Raw genomic sequence first — 24,702 nt, 5'->3', positions numbered from 1 at the left:
CATTTTTCTAAAGACTTCTGAGGATGCTGCAATTACTTTTACAAAGGTCAACATCCAGCCCCCTCAGAGATCAGCTGCAAGTCCTAACCAACATGTTTGATATCATAGTTGTAGCCTCAAACAGAGCCAGGAAGGTACTTCAAGCTCCCAAGCAACCGAGGGTGGTCACATCTCCCTCAAACATTTTTTGTTCAAGGCATATAGAGAAATACAAGTCTGAAATATGATTTGAAAGCACTATTAGAAATAAGTAAGAAAAATTCCACTTAATTCTAGTAGAGTTAAGATAGCATTCAAATACGAAGACAAGTTATGAACAATTCCAAGTATAAAAAAATATACCTCCTTTTCCATTAAAGAAGTGCAACAATATATAGATACTGCTAACAAGAACAAACCCTACAGCTTCCTAAAGCTGACAACCAGGAACTGGTCAAGAGAAGACAGTCTGAGCCAGCCACAGAATGCCAGAGAAAAGGGAAGCTTTAACATCACCAAATCCCAAAGGCATGCCCAATAGCTTCAAGCTTGCAACTGGAGAAAACAGGCAGCCATATGCATGGCAGTACACAGAAGAACATGGTTTACAACTTCTTACATAAATACTTATATATTAATATTCATTTATTTTATATGCTTGCAACTGTCACCGGATCAAAGAACAAAATCCAGGCAGGGCACATTACTATCCAACAGAGGGAGGATATTGCCACTTGTGCACTGGCTGCAAAACTCCTCTTGAAAGATGAGCCAGCCGCACATAAAGTTGTTACCCCACACGCGTTTCTTGATCAGTTTGCTGCCTGCAAGCATACGCTCATTGAACAGTCATTTTTTGGTAGCATCAGCTGCAGGAGAACGTGCACTGAATCAAAGCCAGATGGAAAGAGGTAAACTGTGATCCTGAAATCCTTTTGCAGTAGATTAGGCTCAGTGTGTAGGAAGTTTCTTAAGCTATAACAAGAACCTGAACTAAACTTTTAGCTGAGTCTGCTTAGAGAACAGAGAGGGAAAACAGCAGTAAGTATGAATATATTTGTTTTCATCTTTCTTCAAGACAGAAGACAGGAAATATGCAGATGCAAAGAGAAGGAGTTGATACAGAAAGAAAAAGCGGCCCCTAAAATGGCTGCAAAAAAGTACACCTAAGACACACTGTATGAAAAAAAAAAAAAAAAAAAAAGGTTGACCCAAATAATTTGTCTGTTTAGAAAGGAACTAACACGCTGAAGTACATTGTGGTAGCCCATAAAGATATTATGAAATCAACTTGCTTGCCAACTAATTTGTAAACATATGGAAGATGCAGTAAGTTGTGAGATGAGGGAAAAGATATGCCAGCATATGCAAAGGAGAGTTTATGCAACATTTGCATTTACTTTCTCTCGAGCTATTAAGTGAAAAAGAACCATCTAATAAAACTAATTAACCAAAAATACCAGCCACTACAATGAAAGACATGAGGAAAGCAATTCCCTACAAAATTATCTACCTTTGACTTCCTTGAGGGAAAAGAGTAATTACTTCTTATTTACACTAAACACTGTTAACCACTCTTCAGGCTGGTTAGTAGTACCTACCCTACCTAACGTAAACACACGGATAAAACTTGGATATAAAAACATGAGAGATGGCATTTCCTCCCCAGAGAGTCAGAACGATGCAACAGCCTAATCAAGATACATCTTAGAAGTACCCTAAGATGTTTTTATGTTTTGGTCAACTGTCTTAGAACAAAGAAATGACACTGATAATAGTCCTCTCATTAAAGAGCAGAGTATGTGCTCCATATATGGAAAAAATCATACAACATTAGCTGCTTAGTGGTTTTTTTTTTTTTAATTATTAACTAAAAACAAAAGTAAAAGCTAGCATCATGCAAGTCCACAGGCTTGCGGTGTACTTCTGTAGCTACAACTGGTCCTTAGGTTACAGCTGGCTATACTGTACCAAGACTATCCATTAGCAGCAGCAAGCACAAACTGAAGCAAGTAAAAACCCAGGACACCGGTGACAATTATGGAAAGGAAAAAACACTTGCCATATTGTGAAAACTAATCCCTGCAAGAAGTTGACTTCTACACCTTCCCTTATTAGATTTCAAAAGCAAGGAAGTAACAGGAGGGTTTATTCCTTCTAAAGCAAAAGCTTCTGCCTCGGGAGTCAGCTAAATTTGTGTGTAACTGCAACCATCTGCCATGGATCTCTGCCCCTGTACCAAACTTCTTGGCACATTCCAATTCCACCTTGATATTCCTAGCAGTTTGTTAGAAAACAATCACTGCCAACAGCAGAACACGGTGCTGTTATACTGTACCTTCTGGTAAACTATAGAGCACACGAGGTCTTTAACAGCAGAGAGGGACAGGTCCTGAGCTTCAATGGTGACAGTCTCTCGAGTGAGACCGATCTGCAGAAGGAATGAGACCCCGTGCACAGAGCCCCTGGAGTTTGTGAGGCTCTGCGTGCTGAAACTGCCATTGGAGAGCCGACTGGAGAGCCCCGACTGGGGACTTGAAGACAACGTTGGGGTTTGTTGTGCAGCAGCATGACACGTGGGTGGGGAAAACTTCTGTAAGGATGGGGGAGAAGAGTCGTTTGCTGACATCTGACTTGCTTTAAACTGTCGAGATCTGCCTAGTAGTCAAATTCTAAGAAAAATGTTGTCAGTTCTTGGTTTTAAATTAGAAGTTAGGAAAACCTAACTTTCCCTTTCATAGTTCAGTAAAATGCCCCTGACCGGTAAAACATGTTAATTTTCCCTTTCATCCTGTGCAAGCCAGAGAAAGTTACTTTAAATTAAAGGTTCTGTTCCACAGTCACAATCAGCTGATCAAGAGCAGATTGCTCTTCCTTTAGCACCAGGTCCAGACAACAGAGGCTTACACAAAGGCCTCAGAGGAATACATCAGCTCTGCTGTTTTATACTTGTCCTTCATTTCTGTATTAAAAACAACAACCAAAAAAAATCTGGAAACACCAATGGAAAAAAATGTTGGTAAACTCATTAACAGTGTCCTTTTTCACCTAATTCCCCAGACTGTATCTTGGATGCAACCTCATCTTCATGTAGACAGCTTTTCAGAACGAAAAAAGGGAAAACTGTATCCTCGGGCAACAAACGAAGTCCACGTATATGATGAAATCTACTCCTCCTTCAGAAAATCTCTGAATTCACAGGACGTTGTTAACTTGGAGATCCTCAAAGGTATCTGATTTCATCCTTGTGAAATAGTTTAGCTCATGAAACACAGGAGCAGAATTTCTGAAGACGCAATCGCATTAAATATAATCTCTAGGTTCACCCAGACAACCTCCAGCATTTTGAAACGTTGTACTCTGCCTGTAGGGAAAGAGGTACAGTTATTTCACGTGAATGAAATGCAAGGAGTTGCACAGCAAGGCCATAAGCGGTCCTCCGAAGCAGCAGGATAAACAATTCCTTGCGCTCAAATATGGGGTAAATTTGTAACATTTTGTAAGCATAACTTGAATGTAAGTGTTCTCCTACTGTACAATATGCAAATCAGACCTAATGCTGACCGATACATGAACACAACTTTTAATTATCAGTAATTTAGCAGAGCAAAGCTCTTCAGTTGATAACAGCAAAAAAAAAAATAAATATGTAAAACAAAGGGGGGAGAATAGACCATAGGTCTGCTCTGCAGGTGTATGCTGAAAAGCTGGCGGGTAGAGAAGGAATTTTATTAAATACACTGAACCTTCCAAAAAAACTAATGCCAAGAAAAAAACCCTCTATGTAGAATGTACTCAGGATACATTTTAACACTTTCATTCAAAGCAACTTAAAAACATCCTGCACAAACTCTTAACTGGAGGAAAATAGCATACAATAGAGCATCAGTTCCTTTGAAAAAAATCATTTAGTGTTTACACGTTTAATAAAAAAGAAAGCCTGCCACAACCTTTTAAAATAAATCATTTCATGACTGGATTCCGGATTAATTTTATTTTTTTTGAGTTTCACAAGCAGAGATTCCAACTACTTGCTACAAGCTGCTGTGCTGAAGCCGTATTTGAAGCATTTGGAAGGAAAGACAAATGCTCACGCACACTGCCCACTCCAACTACGGAGTTTCCAAACGGTACCGAGCAGCTTTATCCGGACCCCAGTCCCCTCTGGCAGCATGGAATGAAGGAAGTCAGACTTGCACTTTGTAACTTCGGCAATGCTTTGATTTTCAGTGATAGGACCAACAGTTCAAACACATCAAAGCATCCCATTATGCCTGCCCTTCACGGCTAAGCCACGTAATTTCTTTTAAACTATTCCCTGCCCTCATTTATTTCTACAAAGCCGAGTCGAAATAGGTTGCCTACCATGTCAGTTCTGACAGAAACTGCTAGCAGGGGCTCCCGAGGAGACACCAAAGGGCCACCTCCCGGACCTCGGGCACCGGCGGCGCCCGGGGGGCAGCGCCCGGCAGCACGCGGGGCTCTGCGGGGCCGGCCCCGGCACCTGCGGACACCCCGCAGGCGGCAGCGGCGCGGAGCAGCCGCAGGCCAGGCGCCACCAGGAAGCGCGGGGGCAGCCCCCGAGCCCTCCCCTCAGCGCCGCCGCGCCCCCGGCCCTGCCACCAGCCGCCCGCTGCCCCCCTGCCCTCCGCCGTTTCCCCGCGGCAGGGCGGCGCCCCCCCCGCGCCGGGACCTTTCCGCCGCCGCCGCCCTTCCCGGCCCGGCTCCCCGGCTGCCCGGCGCCGCCGCTGCCCCCCTAACGGTCCTAACGGCCCTAACGGCCGCGCCGCGCGCCCCCCCGCCCTCACCTGCGCGGCCCCGCCCGCCGCCGGCTGCCCCCGGGGCCGCCGCTGCCTCGCGCGCATCTCACCCGCCGCGCGGCCCCGCGGCTCGCCCCGCACACGCCAGGAGCCGCCCGGGGGGTGGGAGGGGAGGGGTGGGGTGAGGGGGGACGCGGCTGTGGGCGCGAGGGCTGCCGGGAGCCGTAGTCCCGCCGCCCCTCTCAGCCGCGGGGCCGGGCGGGGAGGCGAACTACGAGCCCCGGCGCGCCCCTCGCCGGGCGGGCGCGCGGCGCATGCGCGCGCGGCCCCGCAAGAGTTTCCGTTACTTTCCTCGCCCTGTGGCGGCGGCTGCCCCGTAACCGCTAACGGGGCGGCGGCGGGGGGGGGGCGCTGCGCAGCGCCGCCGCCGGCTCCCCTCAGGGGGCCCCTCGGGGCTCACCTCCGCCGGGCGCGGGTGGCGGCCCCTCGGCCCTGCCCGGGAGACGCCCGGCCTCGCCCCCGGCCCCAGGGCTGCCTCCCCCCGCCTCGGTCGGGCATCCAGCCCGTCCCCACCGCCCCAGGGAGTCGCTGAGGTGGGGACGCCCGGCCGGGCCCCCAGCAGGCAGACGGGGGGCACCGTGGCTAGAAACCCGGAGGGTGCTGGCTGTGGGCCCGCAGCGCGTTGCCTTCGTCTGGCGCTCACGGGGCCTGGCCTGAAACCCGCTGGGGCTCGGTGGAGGCTTTCCGCTTGTTTCAGCCTCGTTTGCATCAGCCCCAGCTGATAGGGTCTATAAGGACGGCTGTGTTCTCGCTGGAGACAGCTTGTTTGATAAATAATTAGCCTGCAGCTTCTTGTTGAAATCTGGAACTACTTTAAACCGAAAGTGCAGCAGTTAATAGCTGATTCTGCTTTTAACTGGTTTTTGAATGCTAAAAAGCACCCTGGGACTTTTTTAATGAAGGCTATTCCATGAATAGAGGATGTTCTTGCCAAAGCTCTGCACAAGATAACTGAGCAATCTTCGTTTCCTTTTTCCTCCTGAAGTGGGACTCCCACACACCAACACTATAAACACAGAGCTTGCCTCCATAAACATGATTTCTGATGTTTAGCACAGCAAGGAGTCGTACTCTAGAGCTTCTAAAGTGCAGCAGGCTTCTCACAATCGAAGTAACAGCCCTAAAAATAGCCAACTGCAGGCAATACCAGATGGATGTTAGGTATTACCACAGACACTGGGCAACGATTATACTTCTTTGTAGAGAAGCTCAGCTTTATATCATCCACTAGGGTTGGTGCCATTTAATTTGCTGCTCTAAGCCAGCAGAGCTGCTTTTTCATAAATTAGAACAGAAGACGGATTAGTTAAAATCGATTTATTCTAGAACAGAGAAAAGCATCAGCCAAAACATAACAGCTATAAGCATTGGCACACTGGTACTTTATACTAATGAATGCTCCTGAAGCATCCCAAAATGTTCTGTTCTTACAGGGCTCTGGGTAAAAAAAAAAAAAAAAAAACACCTGAAAGCAGCTCTGCATTTCAGCACCTAACTACAGAGAAGCACAAGCAGCTGTGTACGTGCCCAGCTGGGTCTGTGACCACGCAGCACAGCGTTATGACAGCATCAGCCCCGACTGCCAACGGACAGTGTAAGCGCCCCGTTTTGTAATTGTTGTGACTCTCATAATCAGCGATTTCCTGTGGGTTTCATCAATGTTCTGCATCCGTTTCAGAGCCCCCATCCCTCCTTCAGATGGTGAGCTTGTTTTCACTGCTCAGAGCTTTCCCTACTGAAGCCAGCTGCACTTCACAAAGTGCTACCTCTTACATGATAGCAGGAAATACGCATAGCTTCTGCTGTTCCTTGCTGTAAGAAACCCTGCTTTTCATTCCAGACACACCACTACCTGCCATATGGAAAAGCCACATTTGGAATGACTGTTTTATAACCCTAAAAGCCCATCCATTTTTTTCCCAGTTTGAAATCACTGCCTATAGCATTTGGATGCTCTGTGTCTGTAAATGGAAACTTAATGTATTCGTTTCTGTTCACCAGCCTGGTGTTTGGAACATTTGCATATCATCTGACTGGGTTACAAAGAAGGCAATGTCCTAGGAGACTTGACTAGTGCATTTGTCTGAGAAATACCATAAGCGTATACTGCTGAGGTTATTTTTCACTGCTTTTGACACTGCTCTTGCTTAGCGAATGTGCCCATTCAGAATCTGCACGACCTGCAAGAAATGCTTGCAGAAAGAGGAACTAATATCTATCTGAACAAATTGTTAAAGGACTTTTTTTTTTCCATCCTTTTTTTTTTTTTTTTTTTTTTTCCCAGTTCATGGTCTCCTTTCCCCACCCCCATTGTAGGAGAACTGAACAAGAATTAGGAGTTCAGGTTTGGTTTGGATAAAATCCTGCAATGTGGATGTCTCTGTGTAATTACCTCATCGTCTCGGTTTGAGCCCTTAGCTGAACTTTGTCCTAAAATCTACCTCCAAAAAAACAGTGGAAAGTTTAGTACAGGCTTAAAAACACATGGAATCAAATTTACCCTGGCATAAATCCACTGAAAACTATATATTTATATTGTTAATTATATATAATTGTCCTTTGGGAGTTCACGTACCCATCACAACTTTAAAGAATGGTCTCACAAATCCTTACGCCTACCAGGTGGGTAGCCTCACTCTAATCGCATCCTCCTCCTCTACCAATTATGAGACAAACATGAAGTTATTTCCCTAAATAAGTGTTTAGGGCTCACCCGCACACTCAAGTTTACTAAAACATTGCCTCAAATACACCCACGGAGACAGGCGCTCTTAAGTCTGAAGCGCCAAACCCGGGGCTTTCACAGCCTCACAGAGGCCCTGTTCCAAAACCCACAGAAACCAGCAGCGGGTGGGCTGACTTCGATGAATAGCGGTGGTTCAGGTCCATGGGATGCACATGAGCACGGGGTGCACCTCCAGGCTTGCGTGCTTCCATCTGAACCCCAGCCCTGCTGCCCTTCTGCTACGGCTTCTAGGAGCCACCCACTTGTTTCTGAACATGCATCAGCCGGGCTGCGGACTCTGGAAATCCCAGCCTGCATAACCCACCCGCTGCCGTGCCACTGTGGGGAAACCAGCCACAGCTCGGGCACAAAACCACCTCCTGTTAGCGAGGCTGAACACACAACAAAGCACGCTTGCTCCTCTCCCTGCCGTGGGCCTGTTAGCTGCAAGAACCAAATGTCCAAAATGTCTCTGGAGGGGCAGAAGGTGCGGGAGTTGTACCGGCTCACGGAGATGGGTGTGTGGAGCCCACAGCCCTTGGCGGTGCCGTTCCCCGCGCGCTTCTCTCACTGCTGCAGCAGCTGGGCCGCAGGGGTGAAGCAACACACAGGTTGCATTTTCACAGATAACATATGGTTTTCTTCAAATAACCTACTTGTTTTTCCTCTAAATGATACCTTGTTACATCTATTTGCTTTTCAAGCTAGTAAACTGACTAGACACAGACAACAGCTAACCGCTGAGCGATTTGCTGACGTCTCTTCAATTTGGTAGCATGGAGTAGGACTAAACAATGCATTTTTCCTTTATAAATCACTGGAAAACAAAATGTTCATCACCTGTGGTTCCATTTTTTAACTTGGTGTATTATTTTTTAAATAGTTCCATATTTCCCTTTTCAGCTGTGAACTGCTCTGATTTATGCTTCGCTTCAATTTATTACTGTTTTTTGCCTCCTTGTTCTTCTGCATATCATTAGACAGAGAACTCTTGGGGGAGGTTATGAATGGGAAGGGAGGGAGGTCTCCCTTCCAAATTTTGAAAGTAATACAGACTAAAATCTATCCTGAAGTTAAACACAGTATGTTGTTTGGCTGGATAGGGACCAATTTAAGAACAGACAAAACTGCATTGCTGAAGTGAATCTTAGTATGGCAAGTTCAATTAAGGGAAGAAAACTGTGTTTCAGTGTTGTTATGCTTTCTGTGGCAATTACAGATGTTAATCAGCTTTGACATTTCAGTCTCGATACAGAGCATTCATCTACAGTGAAAATAAAACACATACAACACATTCATATCAGGTACAGACTGATTTTAATCCAGATATATTTGCTCTTTATAGTGAGATTAAAAAAATAAATAAAGTCAAAACTGAAAGTCAAGGTATCAGCTTCCATTTCTAATTTTGTGTATGTTGTCTTTTGCAAAGCCAAAAGCAGTTTCCATCTAAAAATCCCCCAAAAGGTCTCCAGCACACCCTGCATTCAGATTCAACTTAACTGATTCCCCTGCCGGGTTTCTAATGTTCCCGTTTCCCTGGGCAGGCACCAGAACTCACTCACATGAGCCAACCTGTGCTTGACACATTACCAAGTTGGTTTACTTTTAGAAAAGCTAACGGGGCAGATTTCAGTTCATTGGGAAGCGGAGTCACAGAGCACTGTCCCCATTTCTTCTTAGCTTTTGTGCTTAAATTTCCAGGTTAATGACCTTGACCAATTCCACTAATACTTAAACAAAAAGCAAACAACCTGTTCCTACAAAAGAGCCAACAGCAAGCATGACACTGTTTGAACTAACAGGCTGGGGGAAGGGGAAAAAAAGCTTAAAAACATCCTTTTCAATACCTTTACATATCTGGTCTGGCACTTACCGTTTTATCTGCGTTTCCTACGGAGGTGTGATCAATGCAGTCTTACGCCGACTTTACACTTGCCGTGCTTGTACTCTGTGAAGGAATTGCAGCCCTCAGTGGGACCATGGTACCCTGGGGGAAGACATTAGCTAGTCCTGAATCAAGCTTACATTTTTGGCAAATTTCTGCTGCACACACTGCGTGTTTGTTTTTTTTTTTCCTTGCTTGAGAACTCTGGCACATCAGCCAGAAATTTTGTCCAGCATCAGGGTCGTGTAGTCAACCACAAGAGCTAGGAGTGAAGGGAACAGGCTGTTCTGTTGTGCAGTCCTGTTAGGGTCACTATCATCTTGGTAGGTGGATGGAGAGCAACTTCCCATGACTGGTCTCTGCTGATGTGATGGGGCTTTTGCTTAAGGGTCTGTCGATAGTGTTTGTAGCCCACGCTGGTCTCATGTGGTGATCTCAGTGATCGCACATTTCTCCTACTCAGCAATGACTTGGTTTTGCATTTGGACTTGTGTGAAAATTGAATGCCACTGATATAAATTTGGTTACAGCCAAATTCTTAGTATCAGCTTACCAGGATGTTGAATCAGCAGTAGACCTATCACCACCAGCCAGTCCATCGGTATGCTGGGCCGTTTTTCTAGGAAACCTGTGGAATTGGGGTCAAGGAGCTGCAAATCGACAAATGGCTCTAGTTCTCCATTAGCAGCCTCACAGGCACTTCGGCCGCTTGCAAAGCCGTAGTTTTCAGGATGGGGCTCTTCAGTACGATGCTGAAGAGCAGCAGGATGAGCAGCCCTGCTCCCTCCTTCATTTCTGCCTTCGTTTTGACTTTCTTTTCATTCAATTCGTTTGAGCGTTAAGCGTGAACATTAATACAAGTGTGCAAGTTGTGGATTTTGAGTGGAATATCTGTGACACAAACGTCAGACGCTTTGCAGGAGAGCAGAGCGAGGCTGCTGACAATGCCAGACCTGAAGGGCTTGGGCGCTTGGAAGCCTTTTGGTTGTCTCCAACCCTCTGAGCTGGCCTCCTGCCAGACATCACCCGGCACCAACTCCGCTAGCAGGAGCTGTCGCTGTAGGCCCAGCGAGCACCGTGAGGCCAGCTAGGCGCAGGTACAGCCACTAACACCTCGCAGCGGCAGCCCTGTCCCCAGCAGCCCCCCACCACCTCAGGACACCGCGGGGCTCCTCACACCGCCCCGCAGAGCCTCCAGCCCTCCCCACCACCCAGCCGGGCACCCCCGGGGCCGGCTCCTCCTGCCGTGGGCACCCTCCTTCCTCCTCCTCCTCCTCCTCCCCTTTCCCCCGTCCCCTCCCCGCCCGCCGCAGCACTGCCCCTTCTCCTGCGGCCCGGACGGCAGGAGCGGGATGGCGGGGCTGGCCGGGGCGCTGTGCCTGGCCGCCGCCGCCGCCTCCTGCCTTCCCCCGGCGCAGGGCCGGGAGAGCGGCGCGGGCTGGACGCTGCTCAAGGTGGGTTTAACCTCTGCCTCCCCCCACCTCCGCCACGGACCCCCCCGGGGCGGGCAGGGCGGGCGCAGGTGTGAGGGGAGATGGCGCCCGGCCGCCCCCCTCCACCCCCTCATGGCCGCCGGCGGGGGCCCGGGGCGGCCGGGCGGGAGGCTGAGGGGGGCTCGGGAAGATGGGGCCGTCCGGCGGCCCGGCCCTGCTGGGGAGGAGAGAGGGGCAGGGAGGGTGCTGGGGGGTCCCGGTAACCCGCTGGCGAGCAGAGGGTAGCAGGGTGTGGAGCCACGCCGGGCTCCCTTGCGTCTACAGCGGTGTCTGAGAGTGAGGAAACCTCGCTCACTATAACGCTAAGGAACAATCAACAGGGGTAAACCCTCTGCATCTTTCCCCATGTGACAACTCCTAGTGCCCGATTATGAAACACCAGCATAGATCTTAATGAACCAAATCACGAGGGACGCAGCAGACCATAGGCTGGAGGATTTCATTGAAGTGAAGCATCCGCCAGTTCCCAAATGGAAATCCCTCCTTTAGGGCCCATCCTCGGGTGGCTGGAGAAGAGCTGAACCAAGCGGTCAGCCACAACTGGCACAGCTCCACCACCCCAACGCAGCGTTACCTCCACCCCTGAGTTGGAGGCCAGGACAAACGGGTGACAGCAAACTTCCTTCATACATTTCCACTCACCTCCGCTTAGTCATCCATCTGTTTTCACTGTGATGCCATACAGTGAAGAGTTGGTGGGTGTTTTTTTTGAAGAAAAAAAGAAATCAAGAGAAACTTTGTCATTCTCTTCTAGACATGTTATCTCCATATATAACATCTGCCTCATATATAGAATCTATATGCCTATAATATACCCAACAATATATATATACATAGCCCTGGTACTTCTTTCTTCAGCCCCCTTAACCCACGCAAATGCACTCTTTACCTCGTTCCTTTCCAGCCAGGCAATCTGCTTGCTAATGATGTAATGCCATCTAACCGCAGAACCATAGCAGCTGAACTCCTCTGCCCCTGCAGACACTAACCAAGAACCACTTCCTCTTTCTCATCAAATTCTTGTCCCTTGACAACTCTTTCTCCTTCTCCCTAACGGCACATATGAGCCAGAAGTTGAAAGTCTTAAGAGCATACAGACCATTCCCTCCTGCTGCTGTAGCTCACTGAGGAGGAGGAACTGGGTCTAAACTTACAAGCTCTTAGAAACAAACTTCCATTGGCATTGAGCAGAAACATACCAAAATCAGCAAGGCAAGCACGGGCTGCTAGAAGAAGTAGAAGTCTTGCAGCTTTGTACTGCTTAGTACAAAAAGTTTAATAGTAACCATGCCATAAACACATCGCTGTGCCTCACTGCCCTGGCAGAAATATGGATCGAGCAACCCTAAGGAATGAGCCCCTTACGGATCTCATTCTGTTATGCTTTTAATTTGTGACCATCTTTGCAATTCCTTTTGATTCCCAAATTTGAGCAGATTTCCATTATAAGGAACACAAATTGTTTCTTCTCTTCTGAAATATTTTCATACATTTGTACTTAAATAATAATGTTTCTTTGCAAAGTGATTCCATGGCCACAACCAGCAGGCATGCTCTACTGCACTACAGGCTAGACATGATTCAGCATTCTCATCAAGCCCTGCACTTATTCAAATGAAGGTATATTTTCAGAACATCCATAATTAATTTGTCCTCCCACACTTCTGAAGTCTGTAGTTGATTTTATCTCTCCTAAATAGAACAGCTCTGTCACTGTCTCATCTGTGCCTTTTCTACATTGGTGTAAGTTCTGCTATATTAAACTTTTAGTCTTTCAAAAATGGAAACATTTTATACATCTTCTACACTTCGAAAACTTGTAGAAGTATATCTGATGAAATGTTATCTTTTTAGCCCATTTCTAAATCTGTTAGTGTTAAAAATGTTAACTGCAAATCCTAAAATGTAGTGTCCTTACAGCCTTAAAATTCAGTTTTTAACTTAAACACTGTATAGAAATTGGCATTGTAGAACTCAGTATCTGTGTGTGTCCTGCCCTACTTGATTTCACTAGTGAACTGAGGTGGAAAGTGCCTCACATAGATAACAGCCAGGAAGAGAGAGAAGAGTTGAATTTACAAGAGTTTACAGTGAAGTCTAGAAAATACCTGTGTTGGTGCCTGCTTTGCCCAGCATACACAAATGAAGTAGAAAAATTACCAATAGTGAGACCCCCCCCCAAAAAAAAAAAACATTTTTTAAAGACAATATTTATCTGTCAGGGTAATTAAGATAAAAGATTTCAAGGTCAGTACACTTGCTGACCAGGTAATAACGAGTTTCAGCAGTCATTCCAGACCACTGTGAAGTGGCGCACATGAGTAAGTGGGAAAGGAGAGGGAATTTTCTTTTCTACATCATCTTTTGTTAAGATATTCAATGCTGGTATCTATGAAAATATTAATGCAACAGCAGCCCAAAAGCAAAACCTGTTAAGCATTTGTAAGACAGGAAAGGAATGAAGTAGAAAATACTGTTATCCTGCACTATAAGCTATGGTGCTCTCACGCTCCTGTTTCTCTCCCTTTCCTCTTTTCAAAAAGGATGAGGTAGACAGGGTACACTGAGGGACAGCACGTCTGATAACCACGTACGGCAGTTCTGAACAAAGAATAAGCAGACTAGGACCTTCCACTGCATGGGAGGACTAGAAGGAAGTCCCTAGGATAGAAATGAGGAATGGATACAATAGGAGTATCCTATCATAGAGCCTAAAATATGAACCACTAAAAACGGGAGTGGCTCAGGAACCTCCTGAGAAGACAAATGCTAGAGACTGGGTAGATTCAAACCAGGCAACCAAAGGAGCATTTGGGATATGTGCTTGGGTCTCCCTCCTGGCATTCAGCTACCACTCCAGGACATCACAAGGCTCTCCCACATCCTTGCTGCACCTGCCAGCCCCCACGAGGATATCTCAAGTATTCTAGGGTTATCTCAGATAGCTCTGAAGGTCCACTTTTAGGAACAGGAAATACAGTAGTGCTAGTTACCTGCTAAATACCTGTTGCCACAGGGGACCAGCTGCCACTTTAGAGGTTACCATAAGGCTAAGAAAGCCGATGCGTGCCCAGGCTAGCTCTGAAGGAGCTGCACTATGCTATGTAGTCACACCAGTACCACCACTGTGGGCAGAGGCCACAAAGACACAGCCTCACTCTTTCTGGGACTAAGGTAGCTTATGCATTTCTTAGCAGTAATGCACCCCATAATGTACACAGGCCATAAAGCTAAATATTATTGCTACTAAAATAAAGCTCGTCACGCCTGTCACAAAGGAAACCTTATTTGAAGGTAACATGGTTGAGGGCATGACTGTAGAATACACAGAATTAAGATACCAGAAAAGAGAACCCAGCTAGGTGCTGAATTTGTATTGCTAGTAGGTAAAAGTTTCTCCTGTTTTTAATACTAGTGTATTTTACATGAAAACCAAAGATAGAAAAGCCACAGAACTTAAAAAAAAAAAGTCTTTTCTGTTAGTAAAAGCTTTTCCTTAAATAGCTTTATTGTCAGAAAATTAAGAAGCCCTATATACTAAACTATTATAAAGTATTATAATAGTACTAAATTATTATAAACTAAACTATAATACTATATTATTTACTAAACTATATTAATAATAATATATTAATAATATAATTAATAATAATATATTATTATTTACTAAACTATATTTACTGTATTATTTACTAAACTAAACTATTATAAACTATTATAAGCTGGAGAACAAGTCCTACAAGGAGCGGCTGAGGGAGCTGGGTTTGTTCAGCCTGGAGAAGAGGAGGCTCAGGGGCGACCTTATCGCTCTCTATGGGTACCTCAAGGGAGGCTGTAGCGAGGTGGGGGTTGGTCTGTTCTCCCACGTGCCTGGTGACAGGACGAGGGGGAATGGGCTTAAGTTGAGCCAGGGGAGTTTTAGGTTAGATGTTAGGAAGAACTTCTTTACTGAAAGGGTTGTTAGGCATTGGAACAGGCTGCCCAGGGAAGTGGTGGAGTCACCATCCCTGGAAGTCTTCAAAAGACGTTTAGATGTAGAGCTTAGGGATATGGTTTAGTGGGGACTGTTAGCGTTAGGTCAGAGGTTGGACTCGATGATCTTGAGGTCTCTTCCAACCTAGAAATTCTGTGATTCTGTGATTATCTGATGTAATTTTGAAGAAAAATGATTTTACAAGTCACGTAACAGTTAGAGCAATCTTTCCTTCTTCTCCCTTCCGCAGTATTCTCACCAGCCAAGAATTTTACATTCTGATGCTATTCAAAAAGTTGCAGAAAACACCGATGTTTCTGAAATGTGGGAAAATGATCTGCGCCCCATCCTGATAGAAAGATACTCAGGATCACCAGGAAACTATGCCGTACGGCAGGTAAGACAACAGTTTTTGAAAACCTCTATGAACACCTATTATTTATATTCAGGTAGTGCCTTCAGTGACAACGTAGGGGACACAGGATGCACCTTATCACTGTTCCAGGCTATACTGTGCAGTGCCTACAAGATACAGCTTGCACTTCAGCTATCATTACTTCCTAGGGCTGCATCACAAAGTGAAAGAAAGTCTGTTTTTAGGTTCATGTTAAATATGTTTTGTTTTTTTTAATTTAAAAGCTTGCCCCAGGTTTGGTAACCAAAGTACAACACGATGCTTTTCCTTTCCCTTAAGTGACCAGGATTTTGGTCACTGGTTGAAACACCCTGCACGGGGATAAATTAAATGACTTCCCTACACACCTCTCTTCTTCTGGAGCAGTCCTGTGCTGTTACACTCCCCTGTAATGTTGCCTTGGATGGATGGAGAAAAAACAAAAAGGAATAAAAGGGATCAGAGAAGCCCACACTGGCAGGCAGCCTCGATGTTCAACACGACAATCCACAGCACTAGCCCTGTTGGCACAGGAATGGCTGCATGTTAATATTGGGCTAACACAGATACACGGCACCAAGCTGATAAGATCTCCAGCACATTGTGTTTGAGCCACAGGGATTTAACACAACCAAGCCCTCCTGTGTACCCTGCCCACTCTGAATTGCATTAGTCAGTCAGGAGACTAAGACACTGGCACAGCTGAGTTTACTTGAAAGTGCTTGCAACATCTCACCAGCCTTCCTCTACCCTTGAAGCAGTGACTCAACAGCTCCAAGACAGCCCTAACTACACTAAGTTCATTTGCCACTCTGCAACTGGTAGACTGGAAAAATGCAGCTTTTTAATGCTGTGTGTATCTATAGATTTAGTTCTGTGGTTTCCTTAGTGATACCCTGGAAGGCAGCCAAATGAAAGGGGAAAAAGTAAGAAAAAGAAAACAAAAAACAGCACAGCCTAGACTAGAAGACCAAAAATCAGGTTCAAAAAAGGATCATCTTGTTACAAGGTAACAGCGTATACTAAATTAGACCTCCACCAAGGAAAAAACACAACAGAATATGCAATGGGTGACCTTTCTTTGTGAAGACACAGAAAAAGTATCAGATTCCTTTAAGGGAGAGGGCAAGTTCCAGTCACAGATAGAGCACTCTGGGAACTTCACCCAGGCTTACATATTCCTCTTAATCCGTAACAGAAGTCCTTTGCTCTGCCTACAGATAGTGGATAGACCATACAATGCCATAAAAGCTTTTGGAAGGTGACCACAAGCAAAATGGAAGTTTGTTCCAGCACAAAATTTATGGCAGCGTTCCCACTGACTTCACTAAGAACAGGACAAGTTTTCAAAGTCTATTTTCTTTTTTCCCCTTAGAGGCTTTTGTGAATGTTTATTTAGAGAGAGAAGAATCTGCCTTGAAGAAGCACTCTGGGGACCCATAAAATAAGTTGCTCAACAGAGATGGCCCTCTAGTAAGAGTTAGCCAGAACTCTGTACTAAGTATAGCTGGCGTAGTTAGAGGTATTCTCTTACGGTAGGAAGTTACCTAAAAGGAGTGATCTCTCATACAGATTTAGTCTTCATTTTCATCAAGGATTTCATTTTTAAACATATGAAATGCTTCATTCATTCCTTAGTTTACAAGAACCAGACTGCCTTTCATAGCCTTGTAAACAACTTTGGGCACTTGAATGGCAGTTTTCTCATAGAAGTTAAAAAAAAAAATTAAACCATAGTTTTATTTATATTGCTATGTATCTATACATAGTAATTGTCAAAATAGCCACAAGTTCTCTGCAGCCACGTTTGACACTTTAGGACAGAAGTGAGTTTAGATTTTAATAGGCAAACGTTAAATCTATCCTGCTTACACCTGGAAAAGACTTGCTTGGAGTCTTCAGAGATCAAAATCTCAACATGTCACATGGATGGGGAATCATTCAGAACTCACAGATTCCAAATACAAGAGACCAAATGGAGAGATGAAAAGCATGCAAGCCAGTCAGAGAGTAGGCTAAGGTAACAAGGATGGTGCTTATTTTATACGGTGACATTAATTTTTTTTCCCCCGTAAAATTCACCCATCAGATCTAACAGAAATAAACTTATGTGCCGCTGTGATTAATTATCTACTGATAATTTGTCTGCAATGTCTTTTTTAGCAAGTGATATTCATCTGGTATACTTTTTTTTTTTTTTTTTTAATTAATTGCAGCACATCAAGCACCGTCTTCAAAGGTTACAGGCTGGTTGGGAAATTGAAGAAGATACCTTTCAGAGATACACGCCGTATGGATATCAAACCTTTTCAAACATTATCAGTACTCTCAACCCCTCTGCAAAACGCCATCTGGTACTCGCCTGCCACTACGACTCAAAATTCTTTGCACCGCAATGGCACGGGAGGGTGTTTGTAGGAGCAACCGATTCAGCCGTGCCTTGTGCTATGATATTGGAGCTGGCACGGGCCCTGGATAACAAGCTTCAGGCAATCAAGGTAGTTTGACTGTTTCATTTTCATGTGTTTTTGCAATAGCAATAGACCTGAGGGCATTTCCATGTTGTCTCCTTCTGTGCCTATAGTACAACCCCCATCAGCTTCAAGAGGAACCAGAGACATGCAGCTACTACTGCTGTAGAGTAAATTGGCACACTAAAACTTGATGTGGAAAGTGTGACTATCTGAAAGTTATCTAATGGATACTATATAAAACCAGTAACGTGAATAATGCAAGTTTCACAGACAATCCTACTTAGTACATGAAAAGCAACAGACTCCTACTGAGAAGTTGCTGCCATATCCAGTACCAAGGCTTTATTTTTTTCGCAATCTTGCATTTAACAATGCAAGTGACAATATCATGTTATCAGTCTCCTACAGTAGGAAAACCTGCTTCAAAGCTCTGCCATTGCTGGGCACAAGAACGTGTTGATCCTACCAGCTCTACAAGCTATTTCACACACTCATGAGTGCCATCTAGTGGTTCCATACTTACTATTTACAGAAGAATAATTCCCAAACACCAACAGTGCTTTCACAGGAAAAGTTTTCTCAAATGAAATGCTTTATGAAGCATCGGAATACACTCAGCTCAAGTATTACAGTTACCTGTCTCCAGTTGTTTCCAGAAACTGATTTGGTACCTTCTGACATTAGAATATTTAAGAATTGAAAGATTAAGAATATGCCAAGGTTTTTAGTCACAGAATGAAGCACTCCTGTAATACACACGTAAGCTTCCATTTAGAAGCAGCTTCATTTAGCAAACATTTGCCTGCTTGTTATTTATGGAACAACCTGTACACTGATGATTTAAGGACTGGATCTTTTGGCAACTAATACATCGTTTCATGATTGTTTAATCACGTAAGATGACAGCACTTGACAAAAAGGCAATCTAATTATTTCACACAGGCTATCGTTTGTACACTCCTGTAACAAAATACACTTTGGGATCCATCTGCTTAATACATTAGCTGTGACCTTTTCGCTCTGCTCATAGCAGCATAACAGACCTTGTTATGTTTTCAGCCAAATCTATTTATACTTGAAACCGTGATCTTTACCCTGATGTTTCTCCAATTATATAGAGTAAATTTAAAATTAAGGGGCAAAAATTCCTCTTTACATTATCCAGACCTGGCAATGTGCTGAGCAGTAATAATTACTAAAACTACTGCTTTCTAAAATTCTAACGTTGTTAATGCAGTTTGCTCCAAAATGTAATGCAAAACAACTGGTATCAAAGGTGCTCCATCCAGTGCACAGGACAAAGGGCAGCAAGAAAGCATTGCCATTAGAAAAATCCATACATTACTGTAAGCGTAATCAATAATCATCTTGCCTACGTGAGCGACACTTTATAGAGGTTTTCCTCTGTTGTTTGTATTGGATCAGCTCCAGCGAGCTGGGAGGTGTAGCCCATACAGGACACGACCGTTGCCAGCAACCCCACCTTTTTAACCACATCATGCAGTTTCACTTGAAGTGAAATTAATTCATAGAGGGATTAAAATATTCATGGCAACTGCCAAGAATACAGTTCCTGAAACTGTTCATGTGCTGGAACTGAACTGGGTTTAGCCATGCTGTTGATTAGTAAGAAACGCTGCCAGAGCAAACAAGGCTTCAGTTAGTAAATAGAGAGAAAAGAGGATCCTACATCGAGAAGAAATTTCACACAGATGCGTCCTTTATGACCCTAAATAATCATATATATTCTCAACAGTTTCCATTACTGTGCTATTTGTAGTTGAAGAGGAAGGGTGTATCCACTCCACTGTCTGTGCTTTGGTTTTAGGGTAAAGTTACCTAGATGGTTGCAAGTCCCCCTGAAGGAAAAGAAATGATCATTCTTTTCACGACTAACTGCTCTTTTTCCCTCAGTGGAACAAACTTTACGTAATTCACCTCCACTGATGCATAACTACAGCAGAAATATTATTCCTTTGTGGCACAGTCATGCGATGTTAGTACTCACAGCAGGTGTTGTTGCTGACATGTCTCCCCCGTTATCTGAAATGGGGTTTTGGCTACCTGACTTTGCAAACCTGTCTCAACATACTCAGCTCACGTCCACTAAAGTCAGAAATTAAACTTTTAACCAGAACCCAGTATCATACCAGGTTGGAGACACGTCACTGTGCTGGTTAAATAATAATGATTGATGACTACCACTACCACACTATAATGTGTTTAACAGCCATAGGAGGCTTTGTACAATGTGCCCAGAGTATACCTTCACCGATGCAGCTTTTATGACTACAGCATTTGTCCTTTACTTAATGCTCTAGCCAGAAGCAGTTATGTTGTTTTTAATTTCTTCCAACAGACCAGCTCAACATCAAGACCAGACCTTTCACTTCAGCTTATTTTTTTTGATGGTGAAGAAGCTTTTGTCCAGTGGTCCCCTTCCGATTCCCTCTATGGGTCTCAACACTTGGCTCAGAAGATGGTATCTACTCCACATCCACCTGGCTCAACAACCACAAATCAGCTCCAGGGCATGGTAAGTGCCCTACGCCTACATAATGAGTAATAATAAGTTCCAATTCTTTAATATTTAATTTGGAAATAACTGGCCTAACTCCTAAGAAATATGAACCTCATCACAATTAACAGAAGTAAACTTGTGGGAAATTTAGGAGATGATAAAATACAGAAATGGCAAGACTTTTTTCAGGTGGATCCACTTAGATCTTCTCCATGCAAATATAAGGAGAAGTTTTAGAAAAATCAAAATACACAGATTTATCAGAATACAAGCTAGGATACCCATCTCCTTCAACAGAGATCACTCAAAGCGATTAGGAAAGAACACAGAACTTTAGAGTCTTTGAAAAATCTCCATCACAGATGAAAGTTCATCTGTGGTTTCAGACCCCTCAGCACTAAGCTACAATAAGCTCTCTGTGTTGCCTTTTGATTCCTACATTTTGTCATCTCCTCCCCTCTCCCTCCTGCCTTCTGGTTTCCCAACTCATTGCTGAGACACTTTTCTTCTGTCCCTGTATCTCATGACTCATAAAATGTCTTTCCCTTGACAGACTTTGTTGTTCTCCAGGGAAGAAGCAAATTTCCTCTTCCCCCCCCCCCCCCCCCCCATAGCTTTTCTTTTAAAGGGATGAAACACACGAACTGCAAAGAAAGCAGCACAGCCTATTTCAGAATGAGGAACAGAGAAACACTCTTCCTTTTTTTCCCTTTTTCCTCCTCGGAAAGACAGCAGGATGCATTAGTTTTGAGTCAGGTTCTGCTAATGAGTTCTTCTCAGGCACCATGGTAGAAAGGCCAGATCTTGGGCAAGAGCCAAAGACATAGACATGACCAGTACAGGAACCACGAGGTGTCATTAATGCTGCTGGTGGTGGAGCGATGTAAAGAATTCTGTATTAAAGATTCTTTCCTCTGTAGGACCTGCTTGTACTACTGGATTTAATTGGAGCACCAAACCCAGTCTTTCCCAATTATTTTCCAAACACTATCCGATGGTTTCAGAGGCTTCAAGCAATTGGTAAGGAGAAGGGCATGGGCTCTTGACAAATCTGAAAGCTTAGCCTGTTATTTTCGTAAGGAATGAAGCCATGTAAATTAGATTTTTAAATTACTTTTTTTTTGGTTTACAGTTATAATATTTAATAGTGTAGATGTTAAATTTGGTGCATCTGAAATATTGAAATCTTCATGCAGGTTTAATTAATAAACATCTGAATAAGATTCACAGACACTTGGAAGCCATGAAACAGATTCTACTTCTTACTGCCACTTTGTGACTCTTGGGAACTACTTCACTTCTGTTTCAGTTCTCACTTCCATAAAATGATGGTAATATCACCAGTCTTGAGGTCTTCTAAATACTAAACAAATGCAAAAGACAGTCCCCAGCTCTTTTTCTTCTTTGATGGAAAAAGCTTCCATGTGAGAGGAAAAGTAGTCCCCATGTGCTAATATGCCTCACACTGTCCAAACACATTAACAGCCACTTTCATTGTGAATTTCAGAGGAAAAGCTACATGGCATGAATCTGTTGAAGAATCACCTTGTTGAGAGGCAGTACTTCCAGAATAATTTACATCGAGGCTTGGTTGAAGATGACCACGTTCCATTTTTATTAAGAGGTAATGGCAGCTCTAATACCGCTTTAAAAACATAAGTTCAGTAACAAATGCTCCATTTAGAAAATAAGCAAGGGCACATGAACCTGTTTTTCAAGCTTACGTGCCCCCAGGTTGAAGCATCCAAATCCAACATTATGAAGGTCAAGAGTCACAGCTTTGAAAAACATCACAGAGCAAAAGGAGAGATAAAACATGCCCTTCATCATTTTGCACGAGCACAGCTCCAAGGGCACAGAAGTAATGGCAATTTCTGTCACCAGTACAGCATCCTACAAAAATGGGTAACTCTGCCCCAATGGGATATCACTGCATGCTACATTATGCCAGTTACTGGGCAGTTATGGCTAGTTACTGTTTCTAGAAGCAGTGAGACACTTCACATCTTCAAAGACTACAAAATTCTCTAAAGACCTTTTGTCAAATCTACATTAAATGATCACAATTACCTGTTTAAATCTGAAGGCACTGACTCCTGCAAAAACTCATATATTCAGATCAGACATCCTCATTCCCTATAGCAAACTGACATTTCACAACTTGAAATCAATCCTGAAAAAGAATTGACAACTTGAAAGCTTGAGGGGTGGGAAAGATGTATATAGCAGCCAGCAGGAAGAGCAAAGGCCACACTATGTCTGAAATCCCTCCTGGCATTAGGCACGTACCTGGAAGTGGAATTTCCTACCTGAGCATCTCTCCTGGCAGACACCTACACTACTGCCCTCTGACTCTACATTCATTCTTTTCTCTTGGGATGCAAAGAAAGGGCAAGCAGTTACACTGGTGCTGCCCTGCTACAGGTCAACAGCTAAAGCACTTGCCCAAATGCAAGACATGGATTTCATCTCCCCAATTCAAGCACTCAGTATAGCGACTTCAAAATGAATGTGGGACAAAGAAGGGTACTGGATATAGTGCATTCTTCTGGTTGAAATTTCCCAACACACAGCAAGAACTACAAGAGTCATATTGCTAGAGAAGGGTTAAGCAAAAAGGAGTGTGACATGAGTTCAGTGCAGAGTGTATCTACCTAGGAAAGGAGGGAGATCCCTTCCTATTCAGTCCTTAATTTTCCTGTTGCTTATTCTCTCTAACTACTAGAGTATTGCAACGTGTGCACGCAGCTCTGGAAGCAGGCACAAGAGCAATCACACCTCACTTACTGTCCTGCTCACTGTCTCTTCAGTTGCATCAATCTTTCATTTTTCACAGCAAGGCAGGGCACGGGTCCAATGAAATCTACACAGCTCACACATGCATGTACAGGGATATCAAAAAAACTACACGAGGGAAGCTGATAAGGGACTACACCTCAAAACCTTTTATAATAACATAAACAATGCCTAGTGAATAAAATATTCCTCTGTGGTATTTGGCTGAAAAACTAGAGAGGAAAAGCAGTAAGACAGGAAAGAGGCTGGAGACAACAATGCTCCACCACTGCCCCCAAAGAAGGATCAGGAAACTGAAGACTGATTTAATTCCTTTTACAGAAAAATTGCATCACGTGTCAATGCATCAGTGACTTTTTATATGTATATACAGTATTACAGATCCTTTAAAGTGTAAATTCTTTTATCTGAGGATAATAGTGCTTCTACTTTCTAGAAGAAAAACACAGTAATACTGATTTACCATTTAAGGAGAAGACTAAAAACTGCCTCAATAAAGTGCTCGATCCTAACATTGGCATGAGAACATGATAATCAGTTTGGGTTTGTGGAGCTGCAGTGGTTTCTTTGCCCTTCCCTAGCTACTAAACACAGTATTAGCCACTACAATGCATGGAATCTTAAAAAAATAAAAAAATAAAGAAAACACAACAGGGCAGGTGTCACAACAGTAAAACTATTAGCTACACGTGCCTTTAAAAAGGAGAAAAAGCACTTAAGGGAAAAGAGGGTAGTATCAATTTTAGGAAGCACACAATCAAACAGGCTGCAGTCAGTCACAGGGTTCAAAAAAGAGATTGTAAAAGGAAACTGCAATGACGCACATACCTCTCTGAGGTAAGTGTATTGGGTAGTGACCTGAATATCATTAACTGGTCATGTATCAATTTGATTAGCAGAACTCCTGCAGTATTTTTTCTCCAAATATCACTGTTTTCCTCATAGGGGTTCCAGTCCTCCATCTGATTCCGTCTCCTTTTCCTCAAGTATGGCACACCATGGAGGACACTGAAGAAAACCTTGACAAAACCACTATCGACAATCTCAACAAAATCCTGCAAGTGTTTGTACTAGAATACCTGAACCTGCAGTGAGATACTGGCAACAAATCGTGCTCCATTTTAAATGCTGTTTGTCCACCTTCACTTTTGCCATTTAATTACATCAGAGAACACTAAAGCGAAGGAAAATATGGTGGTATTTTCTGCTAGACTGATTACTGATTCAGTTGTTCCTGGCTCAATGTTCCATATAAACAAATAAAAGATAGCATTAAAGAAGAACTAGTTTCAGCCTGGAAAGAATTTGATCTTTCCATGTCTTACCTCTGAATAAACAACACCTGAGTTTTCCCACATTGTTATCACTGTTTTTATGTCACATATTAAGATCCCAGTAGGAAATGCCTCCAGACGTGTGTAGCTACTTTAAAAAAAATGTGCAACCAACTTCTGCAGTCTTCAGCAAGAGAAATTTATAACACTTTGTTAAAAGAGGGAAAAATCACATTAAAATAATACAATACAAATTTGTTAAATTGTAATATTACATGACAGTCTGAAAATGAAACTGAATTTTTGTTGCTCGAGATGAAACAAAAATGCATTTTGTTTTCCCATTTTACCATTTGTGAAAAATG

The 24,702-nt window shown here is 43.9% G+C and overlaps 2 protein-coding genes across 3 annotated transcripts in view; one reads left to right on the top strand and one right to left on the bottom strand.

Moving 5' to 3' along the window:
- The window catches only part of PRKD3 (protein kinase D3), a 35,808-nt gene extending 33,043 nt beyond the window's left edge, over window positions 1–2,765 (bottom strand). Inside the window, exon 1 of the mRNA XM_084512468.1 lies at window positions 2,318–2,765. Within this exon, the coding sequence (XP_084368594.1) occupies window positions 2,318–2,608 (291 nt within the window). The 5' untranslated portion in view covers window positions 2,609–2,765. The remainder of the gene's footprint in view (window positions 1–2,317) is intronic.
- Window positions 2,766–10,711: 7,946 nt separating this feature from the next.
- QPCT (glutaminyl-peptide cyclotransferase) lies at window positions 10,712–24,418 on the top strand. Of its 2 annotated transcripts, none has more exons than XM_084512480.1 (7): window positions 10,712–10,866; window positions 15,129–15,275; window positions 17,489–17,770; window positions 20,106–20,282; window positions 21,188–21,287; window positions 21,775–21,891; window positions 24,009–24,418. In XM_084512480.1, exons 1-7 carry the CDS (start codon window positions 10,765–10,767, stop codon window positions 24,155–24,157), a joined length of 1,074 nt encoding a protein of 357 aa, XP_084368606.1. In that variant the 5' UTR covers window positions 10,712–10,764; the 3' UTR covers window positions 24,158–24,418. The 2 variants fall into 2 exon arrangements, with proteins under 2 accessions (XP_084368606.1, XP_084368605.1); XM_084512479.1 differs by lacking the exon at window positions 10,712–10,866 and adding an exon at window positions 12,505–12,525.
- Window positions 24,419–24,702: the final 284 nt, after the last annotated feature.

This window comes from Aythya ferina (assembly GCF_964211825.1).
Source record: "Aythya ferina genome assembly, chromosome: 3".
In the NCBI taxonomy this organism is placed as follows: domain Eukaryota; kingdom Metazoa; phylum Chordata; class Aves; order Anseriformes; family Anatidae; genus Aythya; species Aythya ferina.
The sequence above is the reverse complement of the archived record's forward strand: the minus strand, read 5'-3'. Positions and strand labels throughout refer to the sequence as shown.

Bases quoted from the DNA above. Each gene is read 5' to 3' on its own strand.
- QPCT (XM_084512480.1), top strand. From the start codon at position 10,765: ATGGCGGGGCTGGCCGGGGCGCTGTGCCTGGCCGCCGCCGCCGCCTCC. The intron at 20,283-21,187 runs GTAAGTGCCCTA...TTTCCTCTGTAG, and splicing joins CAAATCAGCTCCAGGGCATG to GACCTGCTTGTACTACTGGA. The intron at 21,892-24,008 runs GTAATGGCAGCT...TTTTCCTCATAG, and splicing joins CGTTCCATTTTTATTAAGAG to GGGTTCCAGTCCTCCATCTG.